General features: G+C 43.8%; 1 protein-coding gene across 4 annotated transcripts in view; it reads left to right on the top strand.

Moving 5' to 3' along the window:
* STS (steroid sulfatase) overlaps positions 1-18,919 on the top strand; it is a 183,094-nt gene that overhangs the window by 116,195 nt on the left and 47,980 nt on the right. For all 4 annotated transcript variants that reach the window (XM_036087981.2, XM_036087974.2, XM_036087977.2 and 1 more), the window contains one exon: positions 4,012-4,149. In XM_036087981.2, coding sequence (XP_035943874.2) covers positions 4,012-4,149 — 138 coding nt within the window. The remainder of the gene's footprint in view (positions 1-4,011; positions 4,150-18,919) is intronic.

Here is an 18,919-nt window from a genome sequence, read left to right as displayed (position 1 = left end):
TGCAGCCCACCATCGGTAATTCAGAACTATCATCCTGTATGAATTGGTATCATTACACCTTGAGAACCTTACTGAAAAATAATATTTGTGGACGTCTGACTTGCAGCACACTGCTCTGAAAGCAAGAATAATACACCAGCATTTGTTCTCATGGGAGATTTCCGTTCAGAATTTTTAGGAGAGAAATATGTTAGACCTTTATGGGATCAATCTTATGAAAATTTAAACAGTTGATGGACTCTGGGCTTTACAAATGAGATTCTGGCATAAGACCTAAACTGTATGGGATCCAGAGTGCGTCTTTTGTTGAAGAAAGAACACAAAGGAAATCAGAAATCTGACAGTTTCTGCACACATTAGGCCAAATACTCTATGGTTTGTAGATGCATGGTGACCTCAGCTAGATTCCCTTGGTATTAATCCCAGCCCAGCTGTATAGGGCATTTTGATGAAAAAGATGAAGTCATCACTCTAGGCAATGAATGAGAAAAATTGATGGGGACAAAGTGAATATCTTAACATGGTCATTTGGAGTACTGGGATTTGGAGGAAATGGGGCATGTTGGGATGGGGAAGGGGGGCATGTTGGGATGGGGAAAGATATGGTATGTATTTCAGTAGAAGGAGTCCGGGTAGTAAGTGCCACCACAGGATCATCTGGAGATGGAAAGAGCCTGCCGGGGAAATGGTAAAAAGGAGTTGTAGCTAGCTTGAACAAAGAAAACGGGTCTCCAGGAGGCTCTGAGTCCCCAGCCCTCAGCACAAAGCCCGTGTTCAGTAGGTGCTTCCTAATACGTGGTTGAATATGTGGATGAGGGAGTCTTGGATGGGACACTGAATCTGAAAAGGTGCTTTTTAAAAAGTAGCAGGCTATTTTTTGAGCAGTTTTAAGTTTACAGAAAAATTGAGTAGTAAGTACAGTTTTCATATTATCCCTTTCTTTTGCACACAGTTCCCCTTAGAATATCTTGAAATAGTGCAGTACATTTTTTGCAGTTGATGAATCAATGCTGATGCATTGTTACCGACTAAACGTCATAGTTTACAGTAGGGTTCACTGTTGGAATCCTGCATTCTGTGGATTTGGACTGAGGTATAATGACATGTGCCCACCATTATGGTATCAGACAGAATACTTTCATTGCCCTAAAAAGTCCCCTGTGCTGTTTATTCACTGCCCTCTCCCTTCCCCGTCTAAGGCTGTGGCAACCACTGATCTGTTTACTGTCTCCGTAGTTTTGCCTTTTCCAGCACATCGCGTAGTTGGAATCCTATAGTATGTGCATTTCCAGATTGGCTTCTTTCACCAGACAACAGGCATTTCAAGTTCTTCCATGTCTTTTCATGGCTAGATGGCTCATTTCTTTTTAGCGTGCATAATATTCCATTGGTGGACTGTAGTTCATCCAGTCTCCTACTAAAGGACATCTTGGTTGTTTCCAAGGTTTTGACAATTATAAATAAAACTGCTATAAATATTCGTGTGTAGGTTTTGTGTCCATACAAATTATCATGGATGACACATTTAAAAAAAAGTTTCTTATATGAAAGGTGAATTATATTTGAAATGGAGGTGCATGGTTGCACACCCTTTTGCAAAATACTAATTACAACACAAGGAAGTAAAATCTTCAGTCCTCTGCTAACTGCTTAGTCTGTATTATTTTACTTAGAAACTGTTGTATGAGTCAAAAGGGGCATTTTTCCTTCAAAGTATAAGTGGGGGTTATATTGTCTTATTTCTGCTCCCTACTTTAACTCATTAAACTAATTACCATATTCAGAATGATACAGCTTAAATTAGTGTTAGAGCCAAATATCCCCAAGCACACAGGTGATTTGCTTTGCTGTACCAAATAACAGCACAATCAACGTCTGCCTGATAATGATTTATCATGGGAGACAAATCTAAAATGGCCCTCATGCATCTTATTCCTTGGTTCTGAGTATGGCATTTATGTATATGGTGTGGCTTCTTGGAATGTTTATTATGTGAGTTAAAAAATTGAGGAAGATTGAACATACCGTAGCCTGTGGCATTGGCAATCAAATAGCAAAAATATGTCTTGTAACAGATGACTTGGGTTTTGCTTTTGCTTCAGAAGTCATCCGTGCCACCTCTGTGGAGAGTTGACTCTGCAGCCCCTGTCCTCCTTTTCTGGACCACATAGGTAAAGGTGCAGCCCCAAAGCAGAGGGCTTGTACCCACCAGGGCATGACCTATGTGCCAGGTAGGATGTGCTCATATTCACTTATCATTCCTGCTGCAAGGGATACCTGGCGTCCTTGTAAAATTTCAATTGCTGTGGGTTATCCTGCAGTAATGAGATGGTCCCCCTCCCAAATTTGGTTCCCATGTCTAGACTAATGATGCCACACCTACAGCAAGAGTCTATGAAAAGGTTTATTACTCACATAATGAGGCTTTCTGGGGGTCGGGGAGCAAGGTTGCTCCCAGGCTGGTCTGAAAATAGCTTGAGAGCGATGGGAAAGGAGAATGATTGACCTTTCATGGTGGGAGGAGGCAGGGACTGGGTGGGGCATTCAGGCAGGGGCTGGCATAGCTTGAATCTCCCACATCACTGCAGGGGGCAGCACCCAGGCTTTCTTATTGGCTTATTGGGCACAAGTCAGATAAGGACTGGCGAGGCTTAAGAGCTCTTCGCAGTCAAGCATCAAAAATGGAGTCAGACCCTAATACCTCAATCAGAGTATAAGTGCATGCGTTAACTTACGAAATTAAACTGGCAGCATATGAGTATATGGTTCTCTGTGGAGATCACAAATTGTGTTCCTCTAGTTTGACCCTCATTTACTTCTGATCTGACAGCTGACAGCAACGTCCTAATCAGATCGTCCATATTTCAGCCCCTTCTGTCTTCAAGCAGCATCTATTTTTTTTCTTATGGAAAATTTAGGCATAAAAGAAAGTAGACAGAAAAGTGCAGTAAACTTGCATGTGTCCCTGATGTGCATTGAACAGCCATGAACTCATGCCTAATCTTGTTTAATCTATACCCCATCCTCCCTTCCCTTCTTCCTCTACTAATTTGAAGAAGACAAGCAGCTATGATAACATTTTATCCAGGAGTATTTCAGTAGGTATCTCTATTTTTCTCCCCTTATATGTTGTTTAGTGCTCTGTGATTCTCATTGAGTCCATCCAGTTAACTATGTAAGGTTTTTGAATCTGGCCTTTGGAATAAGGTTTAACCCTTACTTCCTGGCTCTTCAACTTCCTAACTTAGTGTGAGCTTCAGCAGGTCACTGTCCTTACAGAGCGCAGTTCCTCCCATCTGAGAAAGGAAGCCTACACTGTTTACTCATAGGGTTTCAAGTGTCTAAATAAGGGAGTGTGTAATAGTCATTTGCGGGCAGAGACTGCTCAGTAAATGGTACCTGTTACTCTTACTGCTTTTGTCGAAACTGTGATTGTGTTGAAGCATTGCTATGTGGGCGGGTAGTATACAGTCTTAAGTGTGGGGAATAAGATGTGACAAGAAAAAGGAAAGTAGAAGGAAAAGGATTCTCTCCCTCCCTCTGCCCCTTCCTCCACCCTCACTTTCTCTCTCTCTCAAAAATAAATAAGTAAATCTTTAAAAAAAAAAAGAAGAAGAAGAACATTGATGGTTTGGTGTTTTGCACTGAATAAGGGAAACTGGTAGACTTCTTTATATCTTCAGAACCCTTTGCACCTTCCTCTAAGTGGGTCATGATCTCAGGGCCTGATTTTCCAGAATGCTTTCTCATGTCTCTGTACAGAATCACTCCATAATGCCTAGAGTTTCAAATGATGCTTCTAGGTGACACTTGGTTCAATGACTAAACCTTCTAAGAACCCTGCCACAAATGGGCTTTCTGATTGCATTGCATCCCTCTTGGGATCAATGTGGGTTAGCTGCCGTGTACAGGAGCATTTCCTTCCCATCTTCAGAGAAGTCAAGAGCAAATGATCTCCCTTTCTTTTGTAAAGATGGAACTGTATTAAAATTGAACATTTCTCCCCTTCAGGGCAGATCTTGAATGTTCTCGATGAGTTGAAACTGGCTAATAACACCCTCGTCTACTTCACCTCGGATCAAGGAGCCCATGTGGAAGAGGTGAGCACCAAGGGAGAAGTCCACGGAGGCAGTAACGGAATCTATAAAGGTGAGGAATCTGCCGACGTCGGTAAGCTCTGGCCTCCCAGCTCACCTGTTGGGCACTTTGCCTTGATCTTTGAGCTTTGATGTTGTCCCTCCGCTACTTTGCAGTATACAGGACCTGACTGCGTTGCAGGCATTGACCAGGGAAGTGACCATGTCGCCGTTTCTGTTAACGGTCCCCACGGAGATTAAAAGCACACTTTGTAGGTCAGGACATTGGAATGAAGGCATGTTCACCCAGGGTAAACTCAACCTCTATACTGGATAGCTGGTTAAAACAATAAAGCTGTGTATCAGTTTCCTGTTGCCACTATGACAAAATAACACAGACTTCTGGCTTAAAACAACATAGTTTATTAAAGTTGTTGTTCTGGAGGTCCGAAGTCTGAAATGGGTCTCACTGGTCTAAAATCAGGGTGACAGCAGGGCTGTGTCATTCTGCAGGCTCTGGGGAAGCAGTTGATTTCCTGTCTTTTGCAGCTTCTGGAGGCCACCTGTGTTCTTTGGCTGGTGACCTCTTCTTGCATCTTTAAAGCCAACAGTGCACAAGTCTTTGGACCTCCCTTCCTCTCTCTCTCTGACCTCTGTTTCCATAATGTCATCTCCCTCACTCACTTATTCTAACATATGGTTCCCGAAGGACTGCTATGATTCTACTTGTCCCACCCAGTCATGCAGCTGATTTTCCCTTTTCGGGGTTCTTAATCACATCTTCAAAGTTGTTTTGCTGTGGACGGTCTCAGAGGCACCAGTTCTGGAGGATGAGGTTGTGCCACTCTTTGGGAGATGGTTATTCTGCCAACCTCGATGTGCAGTAGCGTTTCAGGCTCATGCTTCATTCCCGACACAGCCTCAGCTAAGCCACCGCCAAGACCGATCAGACTAGTCGTTGGGGATGTGAGGTAGTCCAAAGTAGATCAGACCTCCTTGATCCGAGGTGAAGTAGACGAGGGTGTTATTAGCCAGTTTCAACTCATCGAGAACATTCAAGATCTGCCCTGAAGGGGAGAAATGTTCAATTTTAATACAGTTCCATCTTTACAAAAGAAAGGGAGATCATTTGCTCTTGACTTCTCTGAAGATGGGAAAGAAATGCTCCCATACACGGCAGCTAACCCACATTGATCCCAAGAGGGATGCAATGCAATCAGAAAGCCCATTTGTGGCAGGGTTCTTAGAAGGTTTAGTCATTGAACCAAGATCAGACCTGATCCCAGGTTGCTTGTAGCGTGCACACATGGTGAATACAAGACATACGTATCTCATTGCGATAAAAGGCGACCCATTCCACAGACTTAGACGACAGGCCCACAGGGGCATATCTGTGCTAAGGGTTAGGACACCCACCCGAATCTGCGGTGGCTGTGGGTTTTTGCACCATGGGGCAGGATGAGTGGAGGTGACCATGGTGACTCATCGTGTCCCAGGTAGTGGGGACCACCTCCCTAAGACAACAAGATGTGTAACACCCAGGAAAGCAGGTGACTGTAAAATTTCCCTAGCATAAGGTGAAAAAGTGCTTGATTGCCCTTTTATGTTCTCTCATATGGATGTTTCAGAGATTCCCAGGGATGCAGGGAATCCGAGTTTACCTCCAAAGATAGGAAAGGATAATAAATAGGATGCTTTGGTCCATTAATTGGTTTAGAAATATTGATTGGGCTGTGCATCTGGCCCTGGGCCTGAGGCAAAAATAAATATAAAATGTGATCTGTGCCCTGGAGGAACTCAGGGTCAGCCGGTGGTTGGCTGGGTGGGTGACTGAGTGTGTGGAATCAGGAAGCCAAGACCGTGGAATTTAGTAAAGGCATCAATATTTATAGGCACAAGAAATAGTGGTGCATACGACAAGGAGAGCCTCAGGAGGCCCGGGGGCCCCGGAAATGTTTGCAAAGTTGGCAAGCCTGGAAGGAGTTAGCCACGGTGTGTGCTTGCTCTCTTGTTCTGCGTCTAGCTCTGCGCATACTCGATACCGTAGCACTGGGGGTGAGAAACAGCACGCGGCTTGTCCCGCAACGAGAAGGAGTTGGATCGCTCTGCGTCACAGAGCAGCGAGGCAGAGAGGTGGAGAGAGGGTAGTGTGTTATCTGTCCCAAACATGCCTACTATGTACTTCTCTTTACACCTTCATATGTGTGTCTGCCGTCCTCTTCGGAGCACCTCGGGGCAGGGACCTTGCTCACACCTTTGGTTCTCTGGAACCTCGGACAGAAAGATTCCTGTTGAGTGCCGGTCTGGATGACCTTCATAGGATGTGCACGGCCCTTTCCTTTGCTTGCCGTTGTTACCTCGGCAGAGCGCGGCACGCAAATGCTGTTTGACGCGGGTCGGGTGAATGACCCGTCGTGTTTCCTCGGCGCAGGATTAACCCATCCCCGGCAGCCCCTCTTCCGACCAGCCCTCCCTCTGTTCATCCTCTTATTTTAGTGTAGGGAGAAGTGAAAACTTCTACTCCCGTAGATTAAGATTAGGTGTATCGCCGTATTTCAGCGAGGTTATGGCCTGTGTAGAGAGAGTCGTTTTTATTTTATTTTAGAGATGACAGCGTCTCTAAGGATGGAGTGACGGGTTGTATTGCATGCACGCATTCAGCCTTTTATTTATTCTTCCGCTGAAGGCCTGCGACGTTCCAAAGTAGGTAAGCAGCTGCCGGTGAGACACATACGTAAATCACAGTAACGGAAGCGGTTACAAAGTAATACGTGATTTGAGAAAGTCACATTATGACTGCCGTGAAGCGCGTCGGTTCAGGGAGATGACCAGATGTCCCCCGGCCGATGGATCTCGGGATGCGTGAGGAGCAAGACGAGATGGGTTTAGCATTTTGCCGTGACAGTTGACTCTCGTGGAGGTATCAGTGCTGTGGGTCGGAAAGAGAGTGTCGGGGGTCCCAAAGGACGGTCGCAAACCAGGGTTATCATAGAACCCTAACAGCATGTCAGGAGCTACTCCCTGATTTTCTTTTTTAAGAGGAACACATTGGATGTGTGAGCAGTGTTCTGCTATTTCGCTTGAGTGCTAGAAATACCACCAGCATATGATGCTGTGTTAATATCTCAGCCCCGTTGCTGTGGCAAAGCATTATCCCTTTGTCAGATCGAGGTGGAATCAGGCTTACAGTGCAACATCGTTAAAAGGCGGCTGCCCTAAAAGGAAGATATGGTTTCCTTCTAGCCGTAGGAGATGACCAAAGACTCTTCTCAGTGTCACATCTCGTTTAGTAAAGCTGTCAACTCCAGCACGCTCGTACACAGAGGAATCGCGCTGTTTAAACTCCCTGATCAAAAGAGCATCTTTTTCTGAACAGTTAATGATTTTTAGTCTCAATCAAAACCTCTCAGAAAGATCTTAAACGTATGAGTGAGTGCTCCTACCATATTACCCAATCAAATCGACTTGCCTAATGGAATCTGCGGGTGAATTGCATAGAATGGCTACAGTTAAATCATCCTTCTCCAGAGTTCAACACAATCTTCCTTTTAATCGTAGGGACAGAAGATCCCTGCGGTAGTCTTCATTTAAAAAAAATAATGTAATATTATAGGGGTGAAGGAATAGTGACACCATTAATACTTTCTCTCATTTTTTTTTTTTTTTTTGAAGGAAATGTGTTTGCAGCATGAATCTCCTGTTTAGATTTAGAGAAGGGTAAACCGTGTTGGTCAAAAGGCATCAAAGGAAATTGGGAGATAGAAGTAGGGTCCAGTGTGGACTTTGAATATGACCCTAGTGAAATTGTAGCAATCTTGGCAATGTCTTCATCCTAACAGATCCTGATACATTTACTTCTGAGAATCTCCTAAATCAATTTTCCTTCCACTGTCTACATGTTCTGAATGATTGTGTCAACCTAATAAACCTAGCCCACCAAGTAACAATCCATGTTCCCACATAAGAATTCAGGAAGCATTGCATCCATTAGTGCTTTTAGTTAATCTGACAGCGTTCCCATACTGAGCTGTTAGGATTTTCGCCAAGAGCAAGATAAATAAATGAACAACAAAATGTCAGAACGTTTACACTGGCCTGTGACCACATATAGCGGTTAAATGTAAAAATTCCAGCAGGGCTGTTAAAATATTGAAAATGTGCACATTGCTAATTTGAGAGCGGGGATTAGGAATCGGTGCTTTTAAAGGAACAGAGGATGTACGATCTCCATGTGATCCTGAATTGTCTCTGGGATGCACAAGTCCTGGCTCTCCGTTTGTGTAAATGTTCCCTGGGCAGGTGTTGGGTCTGTGGTGGAGGAGTCCTCAGAAAGCTCTCTTCATTCTGCACACTCATCTGGACCAGAGCTCAAGGCAATAGTCCTATAAATAGTGGTTCTCCCGTGGAAGGAGCGGCTGACCCCACTCTGTGTCACCTGATGTCTAAGTCAACATTTGAAGCTCTTAGAACGCTTCTTGTAGAGATGGGTGTAAGCAAACTCTTGGAAGCTTCTGCTCAACCATCAGTGCCGGCTCTTCCTACTCCATTGACCTGCCTCTCAAAGGTGGGGACCTCTGGGGCTCTGCCCTGAGTCCCCTCACTTCTTTACCTACACACTCATGCTCTATGATCGCATCTTCCTGATTCTTCTTTGTTGTCAATTCACTCTCCACCCAGGCACCTGGATGAGCTTTAATACACATGCGCTCACTGTACCGTGCTGAGTTTCCTAGGGCAGCCACAAAGTGGATGGCTTACAAACAACAGAAAGTTGTTCTCTCTCACTTCCAGACACCAGAAGTCCTAAATCAAGGGATCAGCAGGACCCTGCTCCTTCTGAAGGCTTTACTGGAGGATCCTTCCTTGCCTTCTGCTGGTCGCTGGCAATCCTTGGCTTCCCATAGCCTGTGGACACATCACTCCAGTCTCTGTCTCCTCTGTCTTCTCAACTGTTCTTCCTTTCTTAAAACACTCTACTATATTCCCACCCACTGAGAATGAAATGTGAGGTCTGCACCTTGGCGGTACACAGTCCTACCATGACGTAGAGCTGCTTTATCTTCCTCATGCCTGTCTGCTTTTTTCTGGGGTCCCCCAGCATTTTAATCTTGTTTCCACCATAGGGCCTCTCCATTGGCAGTTCCTTGATTTGATCTTTCATTCCCGTGTTGCCTCTGTAAGATCTCCCTGGAGATCTCCCTCAATCAGAACTCAACATACCAACTTAGTAAAATTTCTTGTGCATCTGATATGTTGTCTGTTTATAATTTTGTGCTCATGATCTATCTCCCTTCTTATAATGTAAATCCCATGGGAGCAGGGATCTGGGGTGCCTTATTCACCTCTCTGTCTCTTTGCTACAATAACCACATTGTAGGTGTTCAGTAGATACTTGCTGAATGAATAGTGAACGTGTCCCAGATTTTTCTTCCTTCTGCTCCTGGTACCATACCTGAGTATCTCCCCCTTTCTCCCCTAAAATACCCTCTTTTTGCTGGGACCAGAATAACTTCCCTAAGATTTTCTTATAGTCGCGTTTAGAGTTTTCTGCCTCTTTCTCAGAGCAGAAAAGTCCCTGTAGTGTTGGAAAGAGAACGGTTAGACTAGCTCTGGCTTCATTTCCATTCCTCTCTCCAATCAAGGTCATCCTGAAGGAGGCTCTCCCCCCACCTCCCTTTTACTCTGCCTAAACACAAGTCATAAATGTCAATGGGATGGATGAAGTAACTCTATCGACAGCGTCTGCATAAGCATGGGGGTGGTAGAAATCCTATTTTCCCGAGCCGTTCAGGAACGTAGACTTCCCCCACGTGCAGAAAAAGGCTTTCCAAATTCCCTGACGCCCGCGTCTGAGGCCCTCCCATTCCTGGCATCTCTCCTTTACCTTAAGTGCGGATTCCAAAAGCAACCAATTTGGCTCCTGTCTGGGTGGCTTATGAGTTGCTTCTTATACTCCCTGAATTTGGCGTGTCGTGCCCTCATGCAGTAACACAACTTTCAGAGAGCAGTGGATGCTTTTGTTGGAGGAAAAAAAAAAAAAAACAAGACCAAACAGCAAGAGGGTCTGGGAGTTTATTAGAAGGTGGTTATGCAACATGTAGGTTCTGACTTCAGATTTTGACAGATATTTTCATCAGCTTCCCCAGAGTAGGCAAAGTAGCCCTGTCTTGCTGGTGTGGGTATTTAGTGTGCCGGGAGGCATCTGCAGCCTTTTCACCTTTGAAAGAAGATCGCATTCTGTCTTCATTTCTGAGTGTGCTCATTCAGTTACATTCGAGCAACAAGCACTCGTATATTGACTCTGTACAGTATGCTAAGCATGGGCAAGCTTCTAGGGCATGAAGGCCAAGGAGACAGGGTCCCTGAGCTCTTGTAGCTCATATTCTAATGCTGAGAGGCAGATCTACAGAGATAGTTTAGAATAACGAACTAAGGGAACTCTTAGGAACGGATGCTTAGAGGTAGTCAGCCCAACCTGGACTTCCGAGGGCCTCCCAGGGAGAGATGACCTTTTGCAGGCTGATGTTTTTAAGTGCTGGCAAGGAGAGGAAAAGTGAGGAATTCATTCTAGGTGGGAGTGAGATGCTTACGGTGAGCAGAAAAGTAGCTTGGCGTTGCTAGAGATGGAAGACTAAACCAGGAGTGTCAGGGGATGTGGCTCATGAGATACCCCACATCCAAGTTAATATGTCCAATAGGGATGTGTTAAAAATAACTATTGCCATTTGGGTAGTAGTTAAAATTGTGTGTGAAGAATATTGCCCAAATCCAGTATAAGGAAAGGGTAGACGCATGCAAATAATAAACTGAGGAATGACTGTGTATCCAGTCCCTCATCTTTAGAGCTGGAATAATATGGTTGTTATTAGAGGAATATCATGAAGAACTTTTGTGAGGATTAACAAGTCAGTGCGTGCAAAGTGTTGGCAAATGTACTCAGTACATGCAAGGCATTACTGTCATCCATGAGAATACAAGATCTGTGACGGCATACGTGTTGTTTTACTCACTTCTGTATCCACGGGACCTACAACAGTGCCTCACTTCTGACTGAATACATAAGTGGAAAAAAAATTCTTGAGCTTGGGTTCGAAGGATACATAGTTTGAGTAGATGAAGACGGGACTGGAAGACCTTGGTAAATCCACTGCTGTTTGGTTGTTGATTGTGGAGACAAGGAAAGACATCCATGATGGGTCTTGTGTTTTTGGCTTACGTGGTTGTGTAGATAGATGGACATTCTCTTCATGAATTGAGACTCATGGGCAGAGAGCTATATTTGGTTGGCAGGTGGGGAGGTGTATGAGATTGTTTCGTGTAAGAAGAGAGTCAAGGACCACGCCCTGAGGAACTCTTACCTAAAAGGTGATGTGGACAATGATGATATCATAAAGGCAATGTTGACAGAGTGATTTGGGAAATAAGATTTGCAGAGGTGGATCGTCATGATTGTCAGGCATCCCATAAACAAGGAACTGGAAAACTAGGAGAAGAGAAGATTCAGGGAAAAGCATGAATGGTGAGTGGTGCTAAAATGGCCAGTAAGATGAAGACACAGGTCCATTTCATTTATTACCCACATGATGCTCACAAGTATATTTTTAGTGGAGAGGTGTGGGGACAGAGGCTGGACGGATGGAAGGGTAGGGGAAGGGGAAAAATTTCTCACGTTCTTTTAAGAAATTTTCTGTGCAGGGAGGCAGGCTGTTATAAGCAGGACTTGGTCGTGGGAAAGGTTGGAGCATATGTGATGATCAGGGGTGAACTTCCATAGAGAGCTAACGTACAAGGCATCACTGAGAAGCTCCAATTTCTGAGAAGATCAAGATTTATGGGGAACAGATGCATTTTTCGTTGACAGCTGGTGTCTTACTGGGGAGATGTCAACTCAAGTCAGAGTTTATATGGGGGTCAGTGTTTGGGCAAGAATATGATGGACAATGGTGTATTACATGATCGGAGCCAATAGTCACAACCACATAGATAGGATAAGTTTAGCAAGCACCCCGAACACTGCCGTGCCATTTGGAATGATTGGGACTGTCCACTTAAGCAGAGAAGAGACCTGCCGAATGATCAACATCTTAGTGCCATGACAGAAGGATTTCATTGCACTGTTTTCATTTGGTAGAATGTATGGCCGTGATACCACAAGGTTAAATACCGCAGTTTGGGCCCATGGTTGCAGAATCCATATCAGGGGGCAGGGTTCGTGGTTGGAGGATGGGTGTTTGATTTACTCACGTTTGAGCCGGAGCAGATGCAAGTGATGTGGTCTAGTGTGGTCGGTGCGGAGGGAGGCTGAGGTTGCATGGCAGCAGAGTGCAGGACAGTGGGAAGGATATGGTGGCGGTACATAAACTGAGCTCTGGGCAGGCGGGGAGTTGGGGTATTTCATGGTAATGAGCTCCTTTTCCTGGATGACATGCAAGGTGAGGCTCTCTTCTGAGTTTGGTAAGACTCTGTAGGAGAGAACTTTTGGAATGCAGTTGATGAGGGAAGTGAAAAGTCCTAGCAATGTTAACGGACAAACAGAACGTTGGAAATAAGAATTTCTCATCACAGTCATCTACAGGAGAGCCTTTTTTTTCCCCAGCCATACTGTTCACTGATTCATCCATTATTTCATTCATTCAAGAAATAGATTGGCCAGTATAATTTGGAAAGGACGTCAGTTGATTAAGTGCTGAATTAGTTTGTTTTCAAGTGCTTGTGTTCCTGCTGGGATGATGAGATGTGCACAGAATTGATCGTCATGATTGTCAGGCATCCCATAAACAAGGAACTGGAAACATACGGAGGAAATGGACAGTAGGAAAACGTCGCCTGCTGTGGTGGCCGTTGGGGGCTTAATTCAATAGGAGGGGCATCATGTTGTCCAGGCTTTCAAGGATGTGTAGAATCATTTGGGGGTTGGCAGAGCAGACATCCAGACACAGAACTTTCCAGAAGGCAAGATGGGACAAGCTGTTTCCTGCAGCACTAAAGTGAGACTTAGCTCAACCAAGGTGTGATGGTGCAGAGGTGGATCAGTCCCAGGACATGGTTCTCTTTACATTCTCGGCCAAGATACATGCTTTAGTTTTTCGACTCGCAGGAGATAATAAGAAGGTGCTCAGCTGAGTGAAGAAATGCATTGTTAGTAGAAGCCTCACTGACATTTCCACTCAATACTATAGGATTTAATATCATGGAATAAGGTTTGCTTGCTGCACTTACCTGACAGCACAATCTAAATTCAGTAACTCAGGGCAGGGCTAAGGCAACTGTGGTGTTAGGGATCCACAAATGGAGCCCGATGCCTGATTTTGTAAATAAAGTTTTATTGAAACACAGCCACACTCATTCCTTGATGTGATGTCTCAAAGTATGACAGCAGAGGATGAATGTTGGGAAAGCAATTATGTTGACCGACCCCTACACAGAGGAGTTAGCAGTTTGAGGTCATGTTCCTTAAGGAATTACTCTTTTCAAACTGTCAATTCATTTTAAGGGTGTTTTCCAAAGTTTTACCCCTCTTTGAGCACTGACATCAGGAGACTGTTGCTCTTTATTTTGCCATCAGAATAGGTTGATAGAATGCAGATCATTATTCTTTTTTTTTTTTTTTTTAAAGATTTTATTTATTTATTTGAGAGAGAGAGAATGAGAGAGAGCACATGAGAGGGGGGAGGGTCAGAGGGAGAAGCAGACTCCCTGCCGAGCAGGGAGCCCGATGCAGGACTCGATCCAGGGACTCCGGGATCATGACCTGAGCCGAAGGCAGTCGCTTAACCAACTGAGCCACCCAGGCGCCCTGCAGATCATTATTCTATCGTATCTCTCGTCTGGCCTGAATAAATCAAGGAAAGAGTAAAATATAGCATCTTGGGTGAGAAAGCATTGAATGCAAATTGTACCCTTTGGGGTTTGCATCAATCCAGAGAAACCATGTTATGCAGACATGGAGATGCCCAAGAGGAGAAAAATGGCCAAGACTGTATTTCATAAAACTCTGCACCCTGATCAAGCATTAGAATGACTGTCATATACTCTTGCCACTGAAAGTGATTTGACCTGCCAGGTGGCAGCATTAGAAAGGACAAAAATTGAAGCCTGGTTCAGAAGCAGCTGTTCCTGACAACAGTCTGGTAATAAATGGTAGAATTTTCTCTGCACTTGCTTGGAGAGACTGACGAGCTCAGCCATCATACCTTTGTGACTACCCATCATGGCAAAGGACCATCTAGATGAGAGACATGTGACTTTGACAATTACTTGACCAGATTTTAAATTTAGACCTTGCTTCTTTTCTTTACTCATACATTTTCAGAAAAAAAAAAAATCCAGATTTCTTACCCTGTTTTTCTTTATTTCTCTTGTAAGCTGCCTCCAACTTTCCTGCACTTAATTCTCCTTCACGACTTAAATCAAGACTCTGTTGAGTCAGGGCGGGCGTTCCTAGGGACCTCCCTGTGCTGTTGACTCCCAGTCAGAGGGATCTGTGGGGTCATGTGAGTTGTCCTTGGAGACTTGGAGTTTCTGTGGGGTGAGATCCTTGTTCACACAGTTTTGTGTTCCCTGTGGGATTCTGAGAATCAGGAAAAGCTAGGGTTCAGTAGCCCCGATTTTGGAGCTCTAGTTGGTTCTATCACTTGCTTGCCATGTCCTGTTGGCCAGAGATTTGCCAGCTGTGGAATGGGGTACCTACCTTATAGAGGGCGGTGGGGAAGGAATGAGTTAATATCTGCAAGGAGCTTGAATCATTCCTGGAACATGGGGCACTCCATCATTATTCCTGGTCGTTGTAAGTCATTGCTTAATAAATACTTGCCAAATGAATGGAGCTCAGCATTCGAGCTCCTGTGAACTTCATTCGGGGACAACCGTAGCAACCGTCGCAGTTACTGGGAGAGCAGAAGTGTGTACTGCCCTTTTTAAGTCCAACGGGTGCATTTTGCACATAGCCCTTTCCAGGGAATGAGGAATGAGACTCAAAGCTACACCATCTGACAAGTAAGGATATTTGCTCATGAACACATGCCTGGAAATGTGTGATCATACTTTATCAAACATGTTGTTCCCTGGGGAGAGTGTGCACGGATGTGTTTATCATCTGTTAAACAGTTTTTAAATTTTTTTTTTTTTTTTTACCATTGCTGTTGTAAAAAAACACTCCTTTTACAGCTTTAGAAAATTGGGTGAGATTCTGTTTATTGATATATTTCTCTAGTTTCTGAATATAAATTCGTAACTGTACGATGAGAGACTTAGGTTATACACAGTGGGTTCGTATTTTCATACAAGGTGTAAGAGTTCGTCCCGAGTATGATGGTTTGTCTTCCGAAAAGTAGCTGGGGATGACACTGTACCTGGTCCTGCCACCCCGTACATGCAAGTGGTTAGTGGACGGCTGGGTTTGGGGGCTGCACCACACTGGATCCCAAGGAAATCCTGTGCCTTCCTTGAGGGTGCTCTGAGCGTTGCACTTGAGCACAGGTAAGCTTCCCTGCACCCACATAGAACTCTTCCGCCAGGGGGCTGCTCGTGGCTTGGAACTCTCTAGGGGATCTTGAATCTTTGGCAGGGTGTGACGTCTTGAGGATCTCTCGAGGAGTTTTGTTTTGTTTTCCAAGTGGTTATACATCTCAGAGACTTCTCTTCCATCACCTGGAGGTCTGGGACCTCAGCAAATTTCCTAGAGCAGAACAGATCCCTGATGTCGGATTCATGATAGATACGTACCTTGGACAAGCCCGTGGATTCCTGTGGCACCGTCTACATTGTGTGTGTGTGCACGCCTATATAAGTGGATAGGCATTTACAGAAATGGTAAGAGAGATGGAAAAACCATTCAGTTTTCTTATGACGAGATTGAGTCATATTTACAAAATAAAAGCAAGTATTTCCATTGCTGGTTTTTTCAGCTTTTTAAAACTAATAAAAATTGTACACTTAATTAAGATACACAATTCAAAATTGGGGATGTATATACATTGTGAAATGATCAGCACAATCAAGTTATTTAACTTAGCTGATACTTCACATAGTTACCATTTTTGTCTTCCTTTTGTTGTTGTTGTAGTGAGAACACTCGAGATCTACTGTCTCAGCACGGGTCATGTATACAGTGTGACAATGCGGTATGGTTAACTGTAGTTTCTTGTTGCACATTCAATCCCAGAACTGACTCTTCTTGCATAACTGAAACCTTGTACCTTTGACCAGTATCCCCCCAATTCCCCAACCCCTGCTGGTGGCAATCGCCAGTCTGCTGTCTGCTTCCCTGAGTTTGACTAGTCTCCATTCCTCACGTATGCGAGATCACGCAGTATTCATCGTTCTGGTGTCCGGTGTATTCTACTGAGCATAATGCTCTCCAGGTTCACCCATGTCGTTTCCAATGGCAGGACTTCCTTCTTGCCTCTGCCTGCAATTCCACTGTGTGTGTGACTATATAATCCCACATTTTTTCTATGCATTCATCTGTTCATGGACATTTATTTCCATATCTTGGCTGTTGTGACAAAAGGTAAGTGTCGGTGAGGATGTGGAGAAAAGGGGACCCTCGTGCACTCTTGGTGGGGATGCAAAGTGGTGCAGCCGCTGTGGAAAACAAGATGGCGGTTCCTCAAGAGACTGTGATCCTGCAATTCCAGTCCTGGGTACATATCCAAAGGAAAGGAAGTCAGAATCTTGAAGAGACATCTGTGGCCCATGTTCATGGAAGTGCTATTCTAAGACATGGAGACTCTAGCCAAGGCATGGGAGGTTTGGCACGTCTCAGGCCCGCTCACATGCAGATTTGGAGCTAGTTGTCCCTTTGCCTTCACCTGGGGAGCCCCGGGAAACCATCCTTGGACATTGCCTTTCTCCTTAAAGAATACATCTGTTGACTCTTGGGAACATAAAAGAATGTGCTCAGTGTCCCAGTTTTTCTTAAGCCTGTGGTTCAGAGTTGTCTTTCTGAATTTCTAAATCCAGCCCACCTGTGGCCCTCTTCCAACATTATACAGGCAAGACAGGACCAGCTCTCTCTTGCACCAGAGGTGAAATTGTATTGAGGAATTGTGCAAATTCACAGACTTTGGTGTTGAACAAAGCTTTCTATCTGCGCTCTAGCTCACTAGATCAGTGACCTTCAGTATGTAATTTTGCTCAGCCCCCTCAGGTGTATGTATAGATAACCTCCATCTATAAATTGGACAGTAAAGGTAGCACCACTGTGGGGTAGGTGTAATGATTTAATGAGATGAAATGCATATTCTCGGCCGTCATATTTTTCTTCTATAGATGGGGAGTCATAGCAGTGCCCTTGTGAGGGAGATGTAAGGATTTAGTTAATGAAATACATATCATAGTCCATATCACATCATACATGATCAGTTAAATTTAGCCATTAGAAACAGCACATATAGGGGCACCTGGGTGGCTCAGTCAATTAAGTGAATGACTTCGGCTCAGGTCGTGGTCTCAGAGTCGTGGAATCGAGCTCCTTGTTGGGCTCCCCACTCAGCCTGGAGTCTGCTTGTCCCTCTCCCTCTGCCGCTCTCCACCACTTTCTCTCTTTCTCAAATAAATAAAATCTTTAAAACATTTTTAAAAAACAGTACATATAAAACCCCGCAAAGTAATCCATATCGTTTTCCCTGATGTCATCTAGAGAATGCAAGTATTTAATCAACTGGGGAACACACATATATCATCTCTGTGTATTTAGTATGGTTTTTACTTTGGAATCAGTATAGATTGACAGAATTACAAATATTAAAGATAGTTTCTGCTTTCCCTGTACCCAGCTTCCTCCAGCATTAACCTTCTGCATAACCACTGTTATCTGTCAAGAAATTAACATTGGAACATCACCTTTAACTGAACTATATATTTTCCACTAATGTGCTTTTTCATTTCAGGATCCAATCTGCAACGCCACATTGCACCTAGATGATACATTTTTAAAGGATTCTTTTTCATTATTGTGGTATTTTGGTCTACCTTCTTCTTTATTTCTTTTATGTTAACCAGTGGGGCAATAAATATATACTGTAGCCATTAATTAAACAAGATCTTTATGTTACGGAGCAAACTTCCTTTGTTGTTCTTAAATTAAGTGAAGTTCTACAAACTTGATCTAGTAGAAGGACAGTCATGTGCGTATTCTATCAGTTTGATCCCAAAGAAGGATAAACATCTGAAAATTATATGAGGTTTATCTAGAAGGATAATCATGTGCATCTAGAAGGATAGTCTTGTATGTATTCATCTCGTTGAAGAATAAACACATGAAAGTTCTCTGAGCTTGATCCCATAGATGGAAAAACAAATGAAAATCCTATGAGGTTCATCAAGAAGGATAGCAGGTACATATTCTGTGAGTTTGAACTTGAAGAAGAGTAAGAGTTAAGTCTATGAGTTTGATCTAGTAGAATAGATTTTTTTAAAAATTCCATGAGCTTAATCTAGTAGAATAATAGGTGAAAATTTTATGAGGCTTATGTGGTAAAAGGAAGGCATGTGCATATCCGGTGAGCTAAATCTTACAGAAGGAAAAACAGATGAAAAATCTGTGAGTTTGATCCAGTAGGACAAGCAGCTGAAAATATTACGAGGTTCATCTAGTAGAAGGATTCGCATGTGCATAATCTGTGAGATTGATCTCGAAGAATAAACAGTTGGAAGTCTATGGGCTTGATCTAGTAGATGGATAAGCAAGTTTAAATTCTGTAAGCTTGATCTAGTAGAAGGATACATAGATGAAAGTCTATGAGCTTGGTCTAGTAGAAGGATAAGCAAGTTTAAATTCTGTGAGTGTGGATAAGCAGGTGAAAATCCCATTATCTTGATCTGGTAAAAAGGGTAAACAG

Source organism: Halichoerus grypus, chromosome X, assembly GCF_964656455.1.
Source record: "Halichoerus grypus chromosome X, mHalGry1.hap1.1, whole genome shotgun sequence".
NCBI lineage: Eukaryota > Metazoa > Chordata > Mammalia > Carnivora > Phocidae > Halichoerus > Halichoerus grypus.
The sequence above is the reverse complement of the archived record's forward strand: the minus strand, read 5'-3'. Positions and strand labels throughout refer to the sequence as shown.